Source organism: Neolamprologus multifasciatus, chromosome 13 (genome assembly GCF_963576455.1).
Source record: "Neolamprologus multifasciatus chromosome 13, fNeoMul1.2, whole genome shotgun sequence".
Taxonomy (NCBI): Eukaryota; Metazoa; Chordata; class Actinopteri; order Cichliformes; family Cichlidae; genus Neolamprologus; species Neolamprologus multifasciatus.
In genome coordinates this window covers 2,540,672-2,556,646 of record NC_140451.1, presented here as the reverse complement: position 1 = coordinate 2,556,646, position 15,975 = coordinate 2,540,672, and the positions used below count along the sequence as shown (strand labels likewise).

Genomic DNA, 15,975 nt, shown 5'->3' with positions numbered 1-15,975 from the left:
TACCAAGGAGCCAAACAACTTAACAAAGTAAGCAATAAAAGAAAAAACTAATAACGCGTAATCCAAAAAGTTACTGGCTATGAGATCATTCGTGCTGTGCTTCTTTTTTCTTTGTGTGTGCGCGCGTTTGTCATTGTCATGGAATTTAATTCGCCTTACATTAAATATATAGGGGTCAAAAACCTGAAGCAACAAACCATATTTGATATTTCTGGAACAGTACCAGGAAAAAAGTATGTATGTGTTTGTCTGTCTATCTGCTGTGTTTCTTCAGTGTGTCGATTTGTTCTCATCCTGGTTTTTGTTTTTCCGTTCAAGTGTAAATGTCTTTCAGCTTGCCATTATTTTGCGTTTTCTTACTTTATGGGGTGTTCCCTTTGAATTTAACCGCTTACAATAAAATATTTTTAGAGAATGTAAAAGACTTTAAAGACAATGAAAAACATAGTTGAGTCAAAACTATCTAAAATGATCCAAAATGAACTCTGACCTGTGGATATGCAGCCCCAGACACAGGGAAGACGGTGGGCCGGGGGACATGCTGCAGAGGGTGCCCTAGGTATTGGGGCGTGCAGACGGTGGGGAGATGGGCCTGGATAGTGGTGTATGGGTGGAGGCCCGGGGTGTGGGGGTGAGCCATAGCCTGGCCAGGCATAGCGTGGGATTGGTAAATGGTGGACCCTACAGAGATAACTGGTACGACGGCGGCCGCAGTGACGGAAGCTGTGACTGTTGCTACGCCTGGAGACTCCATGTTGGCTCCACTGTCAAGAACCACACCACAGTTGGACTCTGGGGGCCTCCTGCCCGAACCGCCGTTCGCCCCACATCGGCCGGATGTTTCCCGTTGTTGGCTCGATCCTCCACCTACTGACTGCTCATACAACCAGTACCACTGGTGAGCCACCTCAAACAGAACCTCGGGGTAGACACCTCCACCCTTAGCTGCTTCCTCTACTGCCATGCAGGCCTTCTCCAGCATGACATTATCCTAGAGGAAAACAGAGAGGAAGTGAGATGAGGAAGCAAAACGATTTAAATTTACTCTTGGAAACATGGGCTACGTAATATTGCTGCTTTGGTTTAAGGTCACGGCAGTCTGTCATGAGCCACTTTCACAGTAATGTTCTTCATAACTCAGATATTCCCACAAAACAAGCCACAGCAGATATTTTATGTGCAGGATTTGACAGGACAGGACACATAAACCATGAAGTAACATTTTTTGTTAAATTTCAGGTTATATTTGATAGTTACTTTGATAATTCGAGAATCCACAACATAAATCCAAAAGATGTAATATGACTGCTAAGGAAACATTGAAACTGACTTGAATTGCACCTCTACAAACCCGGTTAAAAAAATGTAAACAAAAACAGAAGGCAATGATTTTTGAAATCATAAAAAAAACGATATTTTACTCACATTAAAAAGCAGAAAACATTGTTTAAAATGAGAAAATGTTACAAAAATATGAACTTCTTTTGAATTTGGTGGCAACAAAAAAGTTGAAACAGGGCCATTTTTTCCTCATAGTATCCTCATCCTACATTACATTGTTAATCACAGTACCATATCGATGACTGCTGTCATGCTTTACTGCTGTATAAATGAAACTCAATTGGATCCCCTCTTTTTTTAAACAAGTCTGTAAATATCTGGGAACTGATGAGAGCAGAAGCTGGATTTTCTGATTGTTGTACCATTCTTTAAGCAGTGGATCCAGGGGCTGCATGTGCCACCCTAAAATAATCTCTTGCCACCCCCCTAGTGCCAACTAGTTTTGTATATGACAATGTACAAAACTAGTTGGCACTAGTTTTGTACATTGTTAATGCTAACAAGCTAGCATTAGCATTTTGAGCCTAGCTACAATTAATATTGAATATAAATTCCAGTACTGAATACATTGCATAGTGTTCCCCCCCCTCCACCACTATAAAATGGTTTCGCCCAAAGAGCAGACCAGCTTTATTTCTTGTTGTCAGTAGCAACTGATGCCTATGATGGTGCCAGAGCACATTTTGAATCAACAACACAGGCGGTTGATTGTTACACTCTGGAAACGGAGCAAAGGTGCGTGTTCTTATCTCTCTGGGGTCGACGGACAGGCCGGTGCCTCCAAATAGCGACAAGCTGCAGCCGCGATGAGTCTCAAATTTAACTTATGTTGAAAGTTCAGACTTCAAACTATTTGCCAGTTTTTAAATTCTATTGAAGTGATGTGCTGGTCCAAACCTGGGAGGAGATGCCCCAGGACCTGCTGTCTCGTTAAGAGTACGCCCCTTTGTTGTCCGGCATGAATACAAACATCTGGGGTCCATACAAACTATAGAGCATCATTTTGAGTTAAATGATCCTGCCACATCATTTGATAGAAATGAAAGTTATCAAATATCAAAGTGAACAAACAATATGACCTCCTTTTGTTCAATAGACACGATCCAGTTCATATCATATCGCTGATAAAGTGCTTTGAGTGCTCTGAGAGAATAGAAACATGCTGCATAAGAATCAGTCCATTTAGCATCTACCACATCACTCCATGATAAAATGACCGCAAACAAGAAGTGTAGCAAAGGAAAGGAATAGTTAATGACCCCATAGGGTAAAACATCCTCTTTCACTGGTGGAGGGAACGACATGCATGGACATGTATGCCTGCCTGCTGAACTGGCTCACTTGTGTTTAATGATGAGTACTGATAGAAGGATCAGGATAAATCCTGAAGGGTACAGGGATATATGCTTCCTATTTCTACACTGTTTTCTCTAACCAACATTCACACACATTCATACTCCGATGGATGCTTCAGAGAGCAACTTGGCCAATGCACAACGATATTTGGCAATGCAGACTGAGGGATTGAACCACCAGCCTCATCAGCCTCATGTGCTCCACCTCCTCAGCTGATTTCTGTGAGTTTACTCTGTTTTTGCTGCTATCCTCCTGTCACTTTTGCAGAGATGAACTCTTAAACATTGAACATTCATGTCTATATTTTTTCCCCTGGTTTTCATCGACCATGACTCATCAAACTATGTCAGCACGCCTCACTCCCATCTATACACCTGGTGAACATCCGATCACTGGCAAATAAAATGAGTGAAACTCCTCTGCCTCTGCTCTTCGGATGCCAGACTTCAGGGTTTTTTTCCCCAGTGGACCAAAGCGTGGAGCTCTCAGGAAAAACAAGAGGTGGTGGAATCTGCTTCTAAATCAGTAAAGGCTAGTGTGCTGTCACACTCTGAGGAAAGTGACGTAGCCCTCGCCTGGAGTCTTTCTTTATGAACTACAAACCTTTTTATTTACAGAGGGAATTCTCTTCATTCATTGTGGTCGGTGTTTACATCCCACCACAAGCCTGTGTGTCAGAGGCTCAAAATCAGCTTGTTGACCAGATACCCAACAAGAAGAAAAAAACATCTTGCCTGATCATTATTTGTAGGGGTTTTTACAGTGCAAACCTCACCCATGAACTTCCAAAATGCAGACAACAGATTAAGTGTTCCACCAGGGATGCTAAACTACTAGACCACCCTCTGTGCTGTTCCCTGTGCAGCTCATGGACTCTGATCACTGTCTGCTTCACCTTATAGCTGCTTACAGAAAGAACGTCTAAGTCTGAGATTAAAACCATGAAGAAATGGACTAAGGAGTCAAAGGAGGAATTACATGTAAAAAATAATAAAAATAATAAAAAATAGAGAAAAACCATTAAATGGTCTAAAGATGGCTGTCTAGAAATAGTTGCAATTTCTAATCACTTAATGCAATTAATGAAAATCAAATTAAAGTTAAAAAACAATTCTGTAATTGTCTAAAATAGTTATGGCTCTGTGTTCATGTTAATCAGTATAATCTGTCCCTTTTAAATAAAATAAACAAGTTATAACAGTTAGAATTAGTAACAGTAACTTATAACCTTGCCAGTCGGTTTACTAGACATGCCTTAAACCTTTAGTGGAAAGTTACTGTGCAAACCCACAGTACCTGCTCTTTACACTGCACCAAAGCTCTTTGGATTTCATTAGGATTGAGGGCATGAGCATGAGGCAAGCAGCTCAAGGCCAGCTCTGCTGCTGCCCGAACCATGTTGGGGTCCCTTGCTCGCGATGCTCGGTCCGCGAGGGATGCCACCTCTGGAGGGGTCAGGTGACCATCCCAACATTCCACCAAGATGTTGAGGGCAGCACTGCCGATTTCCATGGCTTGGCCTGAAAACAAAAAAAGGGACACAGGAGGAAAAGTAAGTGACAAACGTGGGCCATTAAACGTGGGCCATTATCTTTTTCCTTCAGCCACACTTCTGCTCACCCGTGATCCAGGACACGTGGGAGGAATAGGTCCTGGACAACCAGTTAGGTGAAACGAAATTGTGGAGGCCAAGAGCATACAGGCCAATCTCAAAGGCACATAGGTGCAGGTTTCTATGTGGACCTTGGTGCCCCCCACTGGCTGAGGGCTGAGTGAAAATGGAGGTGGAGGAGTTTCCCCCAGCTTTGATCAGCACAGTCTTAGCCAGTTCAAAGTAAAAGTGAGCTGCTGCTTCTGAGGGCTGATTGGGGACATGGGGGGCGTGGCACTCAGGACGTCGTCCTTTGTACCTAAACAAAGAATTTATGACAAATTAATTACTATTAATTAAAATATATACACAAACTGTGGATTTCCACTATGTAACCAAAGCTCTTTACTTCTTTAATTTTATTTTGTAGAGGTATTAAATAGTATTAAATCTATAGTGCAGTATGAGTTTTTGATCCCGTTAATCGTTCCATCAATGTGTACATTACACAAATATGTAAGACTTTTTTGCATTTGCGCAATAACACTCAAGAACTAGTTTATCGCTCCCTGAAAAGCTTACAGTTGATCCAAAACTCTGTAGTGAGAGTACTGACAGATTAGAAAGAGAGAGCATAATTATGGCTTCATTGGCTCCCTGTTCAATCCAGAATCACATTTAAAATGCTTCTCCTCGTATACAAGGTCTTGAATAATATGAGACCCATATTATCTTAAAGACCTCATACTATCGCATACCCTCAAAAGAGCGTTTACTTTTTAGATTAGACTTAAAACTTTCCTTTTTGCTAAAGCATATAGTTAGGGCTGGATCAGGTGAGCCTTAGTCCTTTAGTTATGCTGCAACAGGCCTAGGCTGCTGGGGGCTTCCCATGATGCACTGGGAATTTCTTGTGTTTAATCATTAGTTATTATTAATCTCTGACTCTCTTCCTCGTGTTGTCCAGTCTTCCTCCCCTTACTTCTAACTGGCAGGCAGCTGAACATTAGGGGTGGGGGAAAAAATGGATACTGTGTAGTATGGTGATATTTTGTTTGCTAATAATGTATCGATACAGGGACAGCAGAAATCGATACTTTGTTACAAAAAGGTTTTTGTGCTCTGACTTCAGAGCATGTTGATCCTTTTTCTGAGCAAGAATCCTGACATTCCTTCACTGTCCAAATGTGTTTAACTTGTTTTTGGCAGCAATAAACATGACAGTTTACTTATTTTAATTTAAGACATGTTTTATTTTAATTAAGTTTAAAACTTTTTTTATTTAATGTAAAATTATATTTTGTTTTAATTTACTTTCAAATTCTTCAGTTGCTGAAGGGGCTGCATAGTTTTCATAAACTGCATAGTTCAGAATAGCTATAATTGTACCAGATGGTTGATTCAGTTAAGTTGGACTAGACTGTAATACAAACCGTTCAGTTTGTCAACAATCAAACTGAAATGAGAGAAAGACTGAGTGTGAGACTTTGATATTAGAGAAAATGAATATTGATCAAATTTACCTTTATGTACAGAATCTGAATATCGCAAAATATTTTTAAAAATTGCAATAATATCGTATCGTGGGATGTATGGTGATTCCCACCTCTACTGAACATCCATTTCTCTGTATTATCTGTCTACCTTAGAATATAAAGTGCCTTGAGTCAACTTCTGCTGTGATTTGGCACTATATAAATAAAACTGGATTGAATTTAATAAATATTTGAACCAAAAAATGTCAAATTTGGATTAATCACTCCATCTAACCTGTTGTCATAGAGCTTCAGTCCACTTTCTGTGTAATCTGGCATACCTCAGCCATCTCTACCAGTTTCCCTTCCTTAGAAACTGTTTCTTGACAGTAAGAAGAAACTGGTCTCACTAAGACCAGTTTTAATGAGGTTTCAGTGAACAGTACATAGACCAACTGGAGGGTTAAATGCATCCCTCGGGTCTTGTGTCAGGACCTTTCTGGACCTTTCTTTTTCTTATTTCTTATGGATGATCCTTCTGTAGATATTTTTAGGCCTCCCACATCTTCTTTTGTGCACCAACTTTCCTCAATTAAAAAAACACAAACAAACAAACAAAACAAAACAAAAAAAACACCCCGACTGCCCAGCATGACTACATATGCAGACTTTTTGCCTGATAGCTTGTTGGGAATCATTTTATTGGTGCTTTTCAGAGATTCAACTAAAGAAATGCAAAGCTTTAGTTATCTTTTCCATACATTTCATATTCAGTATGCACCCAATATAAACATGTGTGAGTTTACCTGCTTGTGTCCGTGCTCTTGGCTCTGGCCCCACCTCCTGCTCTGCGAGAGCCACTGGAGGAGGAGGAGCCTAAAGAATCAGATGATGAACTACTGATGCTGTCACTGTCCTGACCCCGCCCCCAAGATGCTGCTGCCCAGCCGCTCCGCATTGGCCGCCGGCTGAGAGTAGGAGAACTGTCTGAGGTGGTCTCTGGAGCACTGCTATCAATACTCGCCATACCTATCGAAAAAAAATCAACATCCAGTCCTGTTTGATGTGTATGAATACACATATGAATATATACATACATATACATATATATTAGGGGTGCAATGATACTCGTATCGATATTGAACTGTTCGATACAGTGCTTTCGGTACGCATATGTATCAAACAATACAAAATTTGTAATTTATTTATCAACTTTCCTTCTGACGATGCTGTCTCTGTGAGCGACTACTCTGCCTAGGCTGCACTGTCGAGTGCAGATCCACTGAGCGCAGCGCAAGCTAGCAAGACAGAAGTTAAGCTCCTTGCAACATGGCAAATTGAACCTCGCCCACCCTCATTCAGATCTGGCGTTTGGAACTATTTTGGTCTCCATGTGACGTATGACCCTGAAGGTAAGCGCGTCATGGACTAAAGTAAAACAGTATGTCAGATGTGCCACGCAATGCTCAATTTGTGGGAACTAGTGTGTTAGCGCAGTTAGCTTGTTAATGTGTTTGCCGTCCAGCCCCACGCTCGTTAACGGAGATTTGCCGTGTTGTAGCGTTAACGTCATTTCAGATTAACGCTGACAGCACTAGTGGGAACACAACAAATATGACTGCACATTTACTCCGACATCATCCTCGTGCAAAGACAAGTGGAAGCAGACAAAAACAACAAGCAGCATGCTACAAACTTTAGCCGAGTCATTTAGACAGCCGTTAGCACATGATTCTCCTTATGGGGACCTGATATGTTTAATATGCTGCTGAGAATATAGCCCAGAAGAAGCGTATAGTAGAGCTTTTATTTTGGAAAGAGACATTTCTCTGTAATAAACTCTCTTTTCCAAAGATGAGTGATTTCTCCATCAGAAAGATTTATTATTTTTATTACTTTGTTGTTTCAGCAACATTAAATTTAAAAACTGTACTTTTGAGTTAAAACATATATTTATCATTTTAATAAATGACAAATTAAAAAGGCATGAACATTTTTTTTTGTATCAAAAAAATATCGAACCGTGACACCAAAGTATCGAACTGAACTGTGAATTTTGTGTATTGTTGCACCCCTAAAATATATATATATTTATAATATAAGAGTGTGGAGCATTTCAGTAAGGTCTAAGGCCTGAAAAAAGTGCCACTTATACATATTAAATAGGCCAATAATCAAAAGTACCAATCTCATAAAGCAACATTTCTTCTGAACAAATGAAAGCAGTATTTGGCGTAAAAAAGTATAGATAATAATAGCAGTCTTAATAATAGTAACACTGTACCAGTGTGTTTTTTCTTCTGCCGTACAGGTGAGCCCCAGCAGCGTTGGCTATATCCACAGCGTGCTCCCAGTGCCAACCGACTGGGCACTGTGGCCTCCTTAAACGAAGCGATGTCATTCTGCTGGTCACTTGAAGATGAAGGCCCATCTGAAAAAGCGAGGACAGATCATGAGCTCTCTTTACACACACATGCACGCACACACAGCTGGGGAACAGTTGAACATTTTGATGTGGTAGAAGCAGAAAAAGGTTTTTAGCGAGTTCAGGACAGCAAACAGCCACAGATCTCCATTCCCCACCACACACTCTCATTCACTCTGACACATGGTCCTGAGTAACACTCATCCTTCAGGAAACGCAAACCTGACTGTGTACAACGTCCAAATGCCACTATTGAACTCCACTGAAGTCTTCTGTACGACACTCAAGCCACCTTGTAACTACACAGCCTCATTTTTACTGTGTGCTTTTTATTCATTTTGTTATTTAGATTTCAGTCTTTCTGTTCCGTTATTCATATTTAGACTTTGTTATGTATACCATGGTTTATGTTATTTATATTACTGTTTTGTTATCCATATTTCTTGGGTAGTAGTCGGGTGGAGCACCCACAGATCTGTTGTATATGTACGATGACAAAGGGCTCTTCTATTCTATTCTATTCTATTCTAAGTTTGCCAAGGACCAAATTATGATGCTAAGATGACTGGGTTAGAACATCTCCAAAACTGCAGCTCTTGTGGGGGGTTCCTGGTCTGCAGTGGTCCAATCAGAAATGGTCCAAGGAAGGAACAGTGGTGGACGAGCAACCAGCGACCTAACTGCTGAAAGAGTTTGCTGGTTCTGATAGACAGGTGTCAGAATACACCGTACACAGACAAGTATGTGCTGGTCTGTGGCTGTGTGTGTGTGTGTGTGTGTGTGTGTGTGTGTGTGTGAAATGCACGCAGCACTTGTTTACAGCTTTTATACTTTATTTTTAATATAGTTATAGTGAACATGCGGAAAAACCTAAAACTATACGATGACATTTATTTGAAATATGTTTGAAACTCAGTAATAAAAAGTCCAAGTGGATGTTTGTGCCTGGAGAATGACAAGAACACGCAGGTGGACACCGAGACGTGGTAATGGGGTTCTCACCATGCTCCCTGGTCTCAGCGGCACTCTCCCCTGCTGTGTTATTTGGCACTGGGTTCAGATCAGCCTGAGGAGCCACGCCCTCTCCGCCAATTGTCAGAGCAGAGGAAGAGCTCGAGGATGAAGCCACCAAAGTAGATGCTGAGGAAGATGACGTAGCATGTTTGGAGACCACTCCTGTGGCCCCACCCACCCCACTGTGGCTGGAGGATGTATGTTTGGATGGACTACGCTGACTGCCAGCTGCTGGCTTGCTTGAGTAGAAGGAGCTTAGAGTTTGGGGCTTGTGGGTCTGACTCTCTCTGTCCAATAGCTTATCCAATATCTGAGCATGGAGGGTGGACAGGAAAGAGAGAACACATTGACACAGAGAGTAAGAAAACACTTACACTTTGCATACACCCTACAACAGAAATCCACAATCAGAAAAATCTGAGATGGGTGTGTTCAATCAATGTGCTTGGTTAAAGCACATCTTTACATACTTATATCTAGTTGTGTGAACATATTATCTGGTGATCGTCACAATTTACTCCAAGGAAAAACCTTACCTACCTTATAAAGTAGAACCTTGTAATGGCCTGGACTGATTCTTATTTAGCACTTTTCTACTTTTCGGGAGTACTACAAGCGCTCTATACAACACGCCAGATTCACCCATTCACACAAGCACTGTCTGCCATTTAAGTGCCACCATTAGCAACTTGGGGTTAATATCTTGCTCCGGATATTTGGCATGCAGACTAAGCCAGGATTGGCTTAGTTTAGCCAGGGATTGAACCACCACCCTTTAGATCAGTGAGCTGGTCTAGCTCCTGAGCCAATGTTATTGTGCCCAAAAAAGATGTACATCTAACATTCTTTGTACTAATTAATTGCCTAATATCATTATCAGAGAAAGAAAGAAGAGATGAAAATTCTTTTGATGAGTGTCGAAGGGTATGAGACACCTGAGAATGGAAATATCCTGTTAAACTTGTTAGCAAAGTAATCAAATGTCTGACTGACCATCTATAGCTCTCCTCCATGGACGACTCTTCTTTTTCATGCTTTTGTTTGAGATAGCTGCCATCTCTCTTCCTCGGGTATTCTCTGCTAAACTAATTCTACCACTTTTCCCAGAGTTAAAGTTATAGGCACACGAATATCTGACAGTTCAAGTCTAGGCAGGATCCATCCAGAGGTGGGTGGACCTGACATTGGCTGTACAGTGTCCTAACACAAAGCATTTACTTTCACATTCTGGCCCGTCAGTGTATTTAAGTCAAACAATAATGTGCCGCGCTGACCGCCAACTAGAGTGAGAACCCAAACTTTGCACATGCGCTCTGCTTGTACGCCATTTTTTTGCAGCTGCTCTACATGTACTAGATGTGCCTGCTTCTTATCATTTCCTGGTCATTTTAAAACATGCATCTCTCTGACTTTCTATCCTCCATCAGAGTTTGTGTTGTATTATGTTCAAATGTTCGTGGGCGATCGTGGCTCAAGAGTTGGGAGTTCGCCTTGTAATCGGAAGGTTGCCGGTTCGAGCCCCGGCTTGGACAGTCTCGGTCGTTGTGTCCTTGGTCAAAACACTTCACCCGTTACCTACTGGTGGTGGTCAGAGGGCCCGGTGGCGCCAGTGTCCGGCAGCCTCGCCTCTGTCAGTGCGCCCCAGGGTGACTGTGGCTACATTGTAGCTTACCATCACCAGTGTGTGAATGTGTGTGTGTGAATGGGTGGATGACTGGATATGTAAAGCGCTTTGGGGTCCTTAGGGACTAGTAAAGTGCTATATAAATACAGGCCATTTACCAAATGTTTAATTACAAAAAATAAAAATGTATCGCTCATTCATTGAAGAAGAAAGCTTTGTAACTTTCCCACCTGTGTAGACTGTGTCATTTCCACCGCACTGCTTTCTTTCCGAGGTCCACTAAGCCATTGAAAAGGCTGTGGAGGTCCTATATGCATGTTAACCTGTGTCAGTGTTTACCGGACTCAGATAAGCAAAGTGAAGCTTTCCTTCACTGTGCAAGAAATAGACATGAATGTGTTTCAGAGAGCAGCTCCTGTGTGAAAGGCCTGTGTTACGTGCTTAAAAGCACTCACTCACTTTTTTACACAATTTGAGAAATTAGTATTTTGCCCAAGGAAACTTGGACGTTCAGACAGAAGGAGCTGGGGATCGAACCACTCACCTTTTAATTAGTATCGTCTTTTCCAGTTAGTGGTCAATGAATTACTTTGCACTATTTTCTTTATGTGTTTAAAAAAATGTATTAAATGAATAAACTGGCCTGTTACAGTCAAATTCTGTGACTGTAACATGTAACATGTACATGTTCTGAAATACTATAATGTAGCTGTTACCTTCTTGAGCTTGCTCTGGTCGTCCTTATAGGTGATCATGAGAGCCAGGGCCAGGTCACCCTTCACTCGTCGAGTTCCTTCACATAGCAGAGGATGCTCTGCCTCGCTGACTGTGGTTTTCATACCTGCAGTCACAGAGGGTGGACACAAAACAAAGGTTACAATCGAACATTTGTGAGAAACAGTGAGCAGGAAAATAAGTAGTGAGGATGGAGAAGGAGATACTGATGAACACTGAGAGGAACGAAAACAATCAATTGGTGAATAAATTTACCAAGTGCAGCAACAGCAGCCTCAAAACCCAGCTCCTCATCTCCAGGCATCTCATTGTTGCGGTTGCGGCTCGGTGGACGGGAACCCGTTGGAGACACAACTGCACAAAACAGTATGGAGAAAAGTGAAAGGGACATAAATTCAGTCAATCTCCCTTAAAATTCCTCAGTCTGTTCCTAAAAAGACAATATGAGCTTCTTCAACGTTCAGTACACTACAAATAAAGCTGGTGGCCAAGAGATGTTCACTTTCATATTACATAGAAAAAAGGCAATTTAACAGAATACTTAGAATTCTTTAGTCTTGTATTATTTATTTTAATTTTATCATTTCTGTGTCCATCGCAACTGTCAAGTAAAGGCAAAAAAGCTGAATACATGTAATAAAACTAAAACCTTAGTATAAGGATTTGATTTAGACTTTTAAGAAAATATCTGATCTTCTTTGGGCAAGCAGCCATGAGGCAATGGCATGGTTGTGTTTACATCCTAAACATATATGACAAGAAAACTAGAATTGCTTTGACTGTTTCATTAAAATTAAGATTAGCGGTGCATACCTGGGGTACACAGTACATCGAAGATGAAGCTGGCCAACATGAGAGGTAGCACAGGTCTGTAATCACAAAAGTTCCCATCCCGGAGCTGCTCTGCTCGCTCTCTGATGGCGGACATCTCTATCAGACCCAGAGGGATCTTCTTCAACAGAGCAACCACCTCTGACTCCTGGTAGGCTAGCTTCACCTGATTAGTCCAGACACATGCATTAGTGCATATGATACATTTACATAAATATATATCCCTTTTGTTTTAAAAGCTAAACTTTGTAAGTTAATTTGGTCCCAATGTTGATGAGAATTTTTCCCCAAAACAAGCTCTGAGTACAACATCCACAGAGGCTGGGGTCTATCACACCAGGTAAGACCCCAGGTGCAGGCTGTGTAAAGATGAGACAATCCAGCACATAACAGCAGGGTGCAAGATGCGAGCAGGCAGGGCATACATGGAACGCCATAACCAAGTGGCCGGCATAGTGTACAGGAACATCTGTGCCGAGTATAACCTGGAAGTCCCGAGGTCAAAATGGGAGACGCCCCCAAGGGTGGTGGAGAATGACCGAGCTAAGATCCTGTGGGACTTCCAGATACAGACGGACAAAATGGTGGTGGCTAACCAACCGGACATAGTGGTGGTAGACAAACATGAGAAGACGGCCGTAGTGATCGATGTAGCGGTTCCGAATGACAGCAACATCAGGAAGAAGGAACACGAGAAGCTGGAGAAATACCAAGGGCTCAGAGAAGAGCTCGAGAGGATGTGGAGGGTGAAGGTAACGGTGGTCCCCGTGGTAATCTGAGCACTAGGTGCGGTGACCCCCAAGCTAGGCAAGTGGCTCCAGCAGATCCCGGGAACAACATCGGAGATCTCTGTCCAGAAGAGCGCAGTCCTGGGAACAGCTAAGATACTGCAGGACCCTCAAGCTCCCAGGCCTCTGGTAGAGGACCCGAGCTTGAAGGATAAACCGCCCGCAGGGGCGAGCGGGGAATTGTAGTGGTGCTAGTTTCAACCATTGTGCACATGTCCTGTTTATAAGGTTGGAAACCTGCAGTCAGCTGAGACTGAAGAAGTCACTTGGATGAGTGACGAAACGTTTCTCCCACTGAAAAGCTACGTCCAGATGAACACAATCAACTTTGATTCAGTACTTTACATAACCATGATTTCTCTCTCCCACAGTTAAGCATACTGTATATGACTAAAATCACATTAACAGTACGATGTCTTATATTATAATTATTGACAAATAAAATAATATTTTCGAAGTTGTGGCGAGCGCAGTACATTTTGCTGTGGTCTGCTGGAGGCGTGGCACTGGAGCTGGTGACACCAACTGACTGAATAATGTCAAGTAGCTGCAGACTGCACGTTTGAAGCTGTGGTAGAAAGGATGTCACTGAACACTGTCATTTACCACCTATAATCCTGACTACCCTCTGCTGCCAGAGGAGCACGCTCTCTAACAGACTGACTCACCTCCAAGGTGGCCAGACAGAGGAGGTCTGTCAGACCATATATCACTCTATATATTACAATCTCTGGCAGTTATCAACCAGATATCATTTTATTATGACTATGAGTATTATTGCATCCTGATGTAAAAAAAAAAAAAAAAAATCCCAAATTTGGGAAAAATGCAATATTTTGCATTGAACACTTGTAAACCAAATTCTACAACCTGCCAATTCATTCAACTTTTAAGATGTTTTGTAGGTTAAGTGCAAGATAAATAAAAGAATAAGGCTACGTCCACACGTACCCGGGTATTTTTGAAAACGCAGATTTTTCTATGCGTTTGCACCTTTCGTCCACACGTAAACGGCGTTTTTGGTCACTGAAAACAGAGATTTTTAAAAACTCCGGCCAGGGTGGATATTTTCTAAAACTCAGTTTTTGCATTTACGTGTGGACGAGAAAAACACAGAAAACGCAGCGTCAAAGATGCGCGCCTTTTTTGACGTCACACTGTGCGCCACGTTATTGTTTCGGTGAAATGAATTTCTACAATACTGTTACTGTTAATTCTCTCTGCAGTGTTTACATGCTTACATATACACACACAGTTACTGTCCCTCCACACATACGACTCGGTTCTGCTTCTATGCCCCAGCTTTGTTTACTTTTTCCCGCCGAGGCTTCTAGACTTCTGATTGGCCAACATTTCTGCACGGTTAGGAAGATAGCGCCACCTGCTGCTTTGGCATGTTCATAGCAGCGTTTTCCTTCATTTCTGCCTTTACGTGTGGACGGGATTATTTTTTAAAACGAAAACGGAAAATCTCCGTTTTCAAAAATACCCGTGTACGTGTGGACGTAGCCTAAGGTAAATGAACTGCTGCATATAGGACTGTTGTACTCTACTGGAGCACTTTCATTAAGTTTTAAGTTTAAATTTTTGTTCAATGAAAATGTGCTTTCCATCCAACACAGACACATATTCACACTTTGATGAACACATTGGGAGCAACTTGTGTGTGTTGTGAGTAAGAGAGAGAGAATAACACCTCTAGAGCTTTGGTAGATGCTGGTGGTCTCTGGAGCTCCAGTGAGAACATGCCAGTGTTGAAGGCCAGATTATGGAGTTCCAGTCGCTCACTGAGAACTGTCAGGAGGAAGGCAGCTTTTGACAGTGTCTTAGTGGCTACCTGTGTCTGGCGGGTGGTTGACACCTTGCTCTTCTTTCCCTAAATCCAACAAACAGGTAATGACAGTGATTTTAGGATGATGATTGATGGGATTGTAAGGCAGACAGTGTATCAGAGGATCAGATGAGCTATCTATGTGTTTCAGGGTAATGGGCACTGGGACTGTGTCTACCTTAGTCTGTGGCTGCTCCACTTTCAAATCTGGAGGGTTGGCCAAAAGGTCTCTAGCCAGCTCCACAGCCAGCCTGCATGCCTCGTTACTGTACCCATGTGCATGGAGGGCTTCAGCACATGCAAACAGCACCTGTACAGAAGAGTAGATGGATGACCTTTAGAGGAGCCTACACTGAAATCCTGGAGAAAATATTAACCGTAACCATAGCTACTACCAGCTGTTTTTAGTGTATGTTAAGGAAGCTCACAGTAATGAAGAAACACCCACATAATTCCCACTATGAACAATTCCAGTTATTTGGAAATTTCAAACACATATTTTATTCACAAAAGATCATGTTTAACATGAGACATTTTACCATTTAATGAAAAATAGCAGTTAACTTTTATGTATTTATGTTTACATTTTTTTGATGGCAACAACACATAACAAAAACTTGGGGCAGCCAACATGGCTAGAGGCTAGAGGAACATTTTGCAACTAACTAGGTTAACTGGCAACGAGAGGATAACATGATCAGATATAAGAAAAAGCATCTTAGAGAACCAGATCGTGGCCAGTTCGTCTTGTAATCGGAAGGTTGCCGGTTCGAGCCCCGGCTCGGACAGTCTCGGTCGTTGTGTCCTTGGGCAAGACATTAGTATTATTATTATTATTATTATTATTATTATTAGAATGTCTCCAAAGCAAAGACAAGCAGAGGGTCACTAATCTGCAAAGATACTGGTGCATCCAGTGGTAACCCTCAGCCTCCTAGCAGACAGGGTATCAATTTCAAAATCC

At 41.9% G+C, this 15,975-nt stretch overlaps 1 protein-coding gene across 1 annotated transcript in view; it reads right to left on the bottom strand.

Annotated features, from left to right (window-relative positions):
• The window catches only part of zswim8 (zinc finger, SWIM-type containing 8), a 41,148-nt gene that overhangs the window by 7,318 nt on the left and 17,855 nt on the right, over positions 1 to 15,975 (bottom strand). Inside the window, exons 11-21 of the mRNA XM_085182695.1 lie at positions 15,190 to 15,321; positions 14,877 to 15,056; positions 12,375 to 12,558; positions 11,817 to 11,915; positions 11,543 to 11,667; positions 9,191 to 9,512; positions 8,048 to 8,194; positions 6,570 to 6,792; positions 4,318 to 4,607; positions 3,994 to 4,217; positions 491 to 991 (exon numbers count right to left, since the gene is read on the bottom strand). Coding sequence (XP_085038821.1) covers positions 491 to 991; positions 3,994 to 4,217; positions 4,318 to 4,607; positions 6,570 to 6,792; positions 8,048 to 8,194; positions 9,191 to 9,512; positions 11,543 to 11,667; positions 11,817 to 11,915; positions 12,375 to 12,558; positions 14,877 to 15,056; positions 15,190 to 15,321 — 2,427 coding nt within the window. The remainder of the gene's footprint in view (positions 1 to 490; positions 992 to 3,993; positions 4,218 to 4,317; positions 4,608 to 6,569; positions 6,793 to 8,047; positions 8,195 to 9,190; positions 9,513 to 11,542; positions 11,668 to 11,816; positions 11,916 to 12,374; positions 12,559 to 14,876; positions 15,057 to 15,189; positions 15,322 to 15,975) is intronic.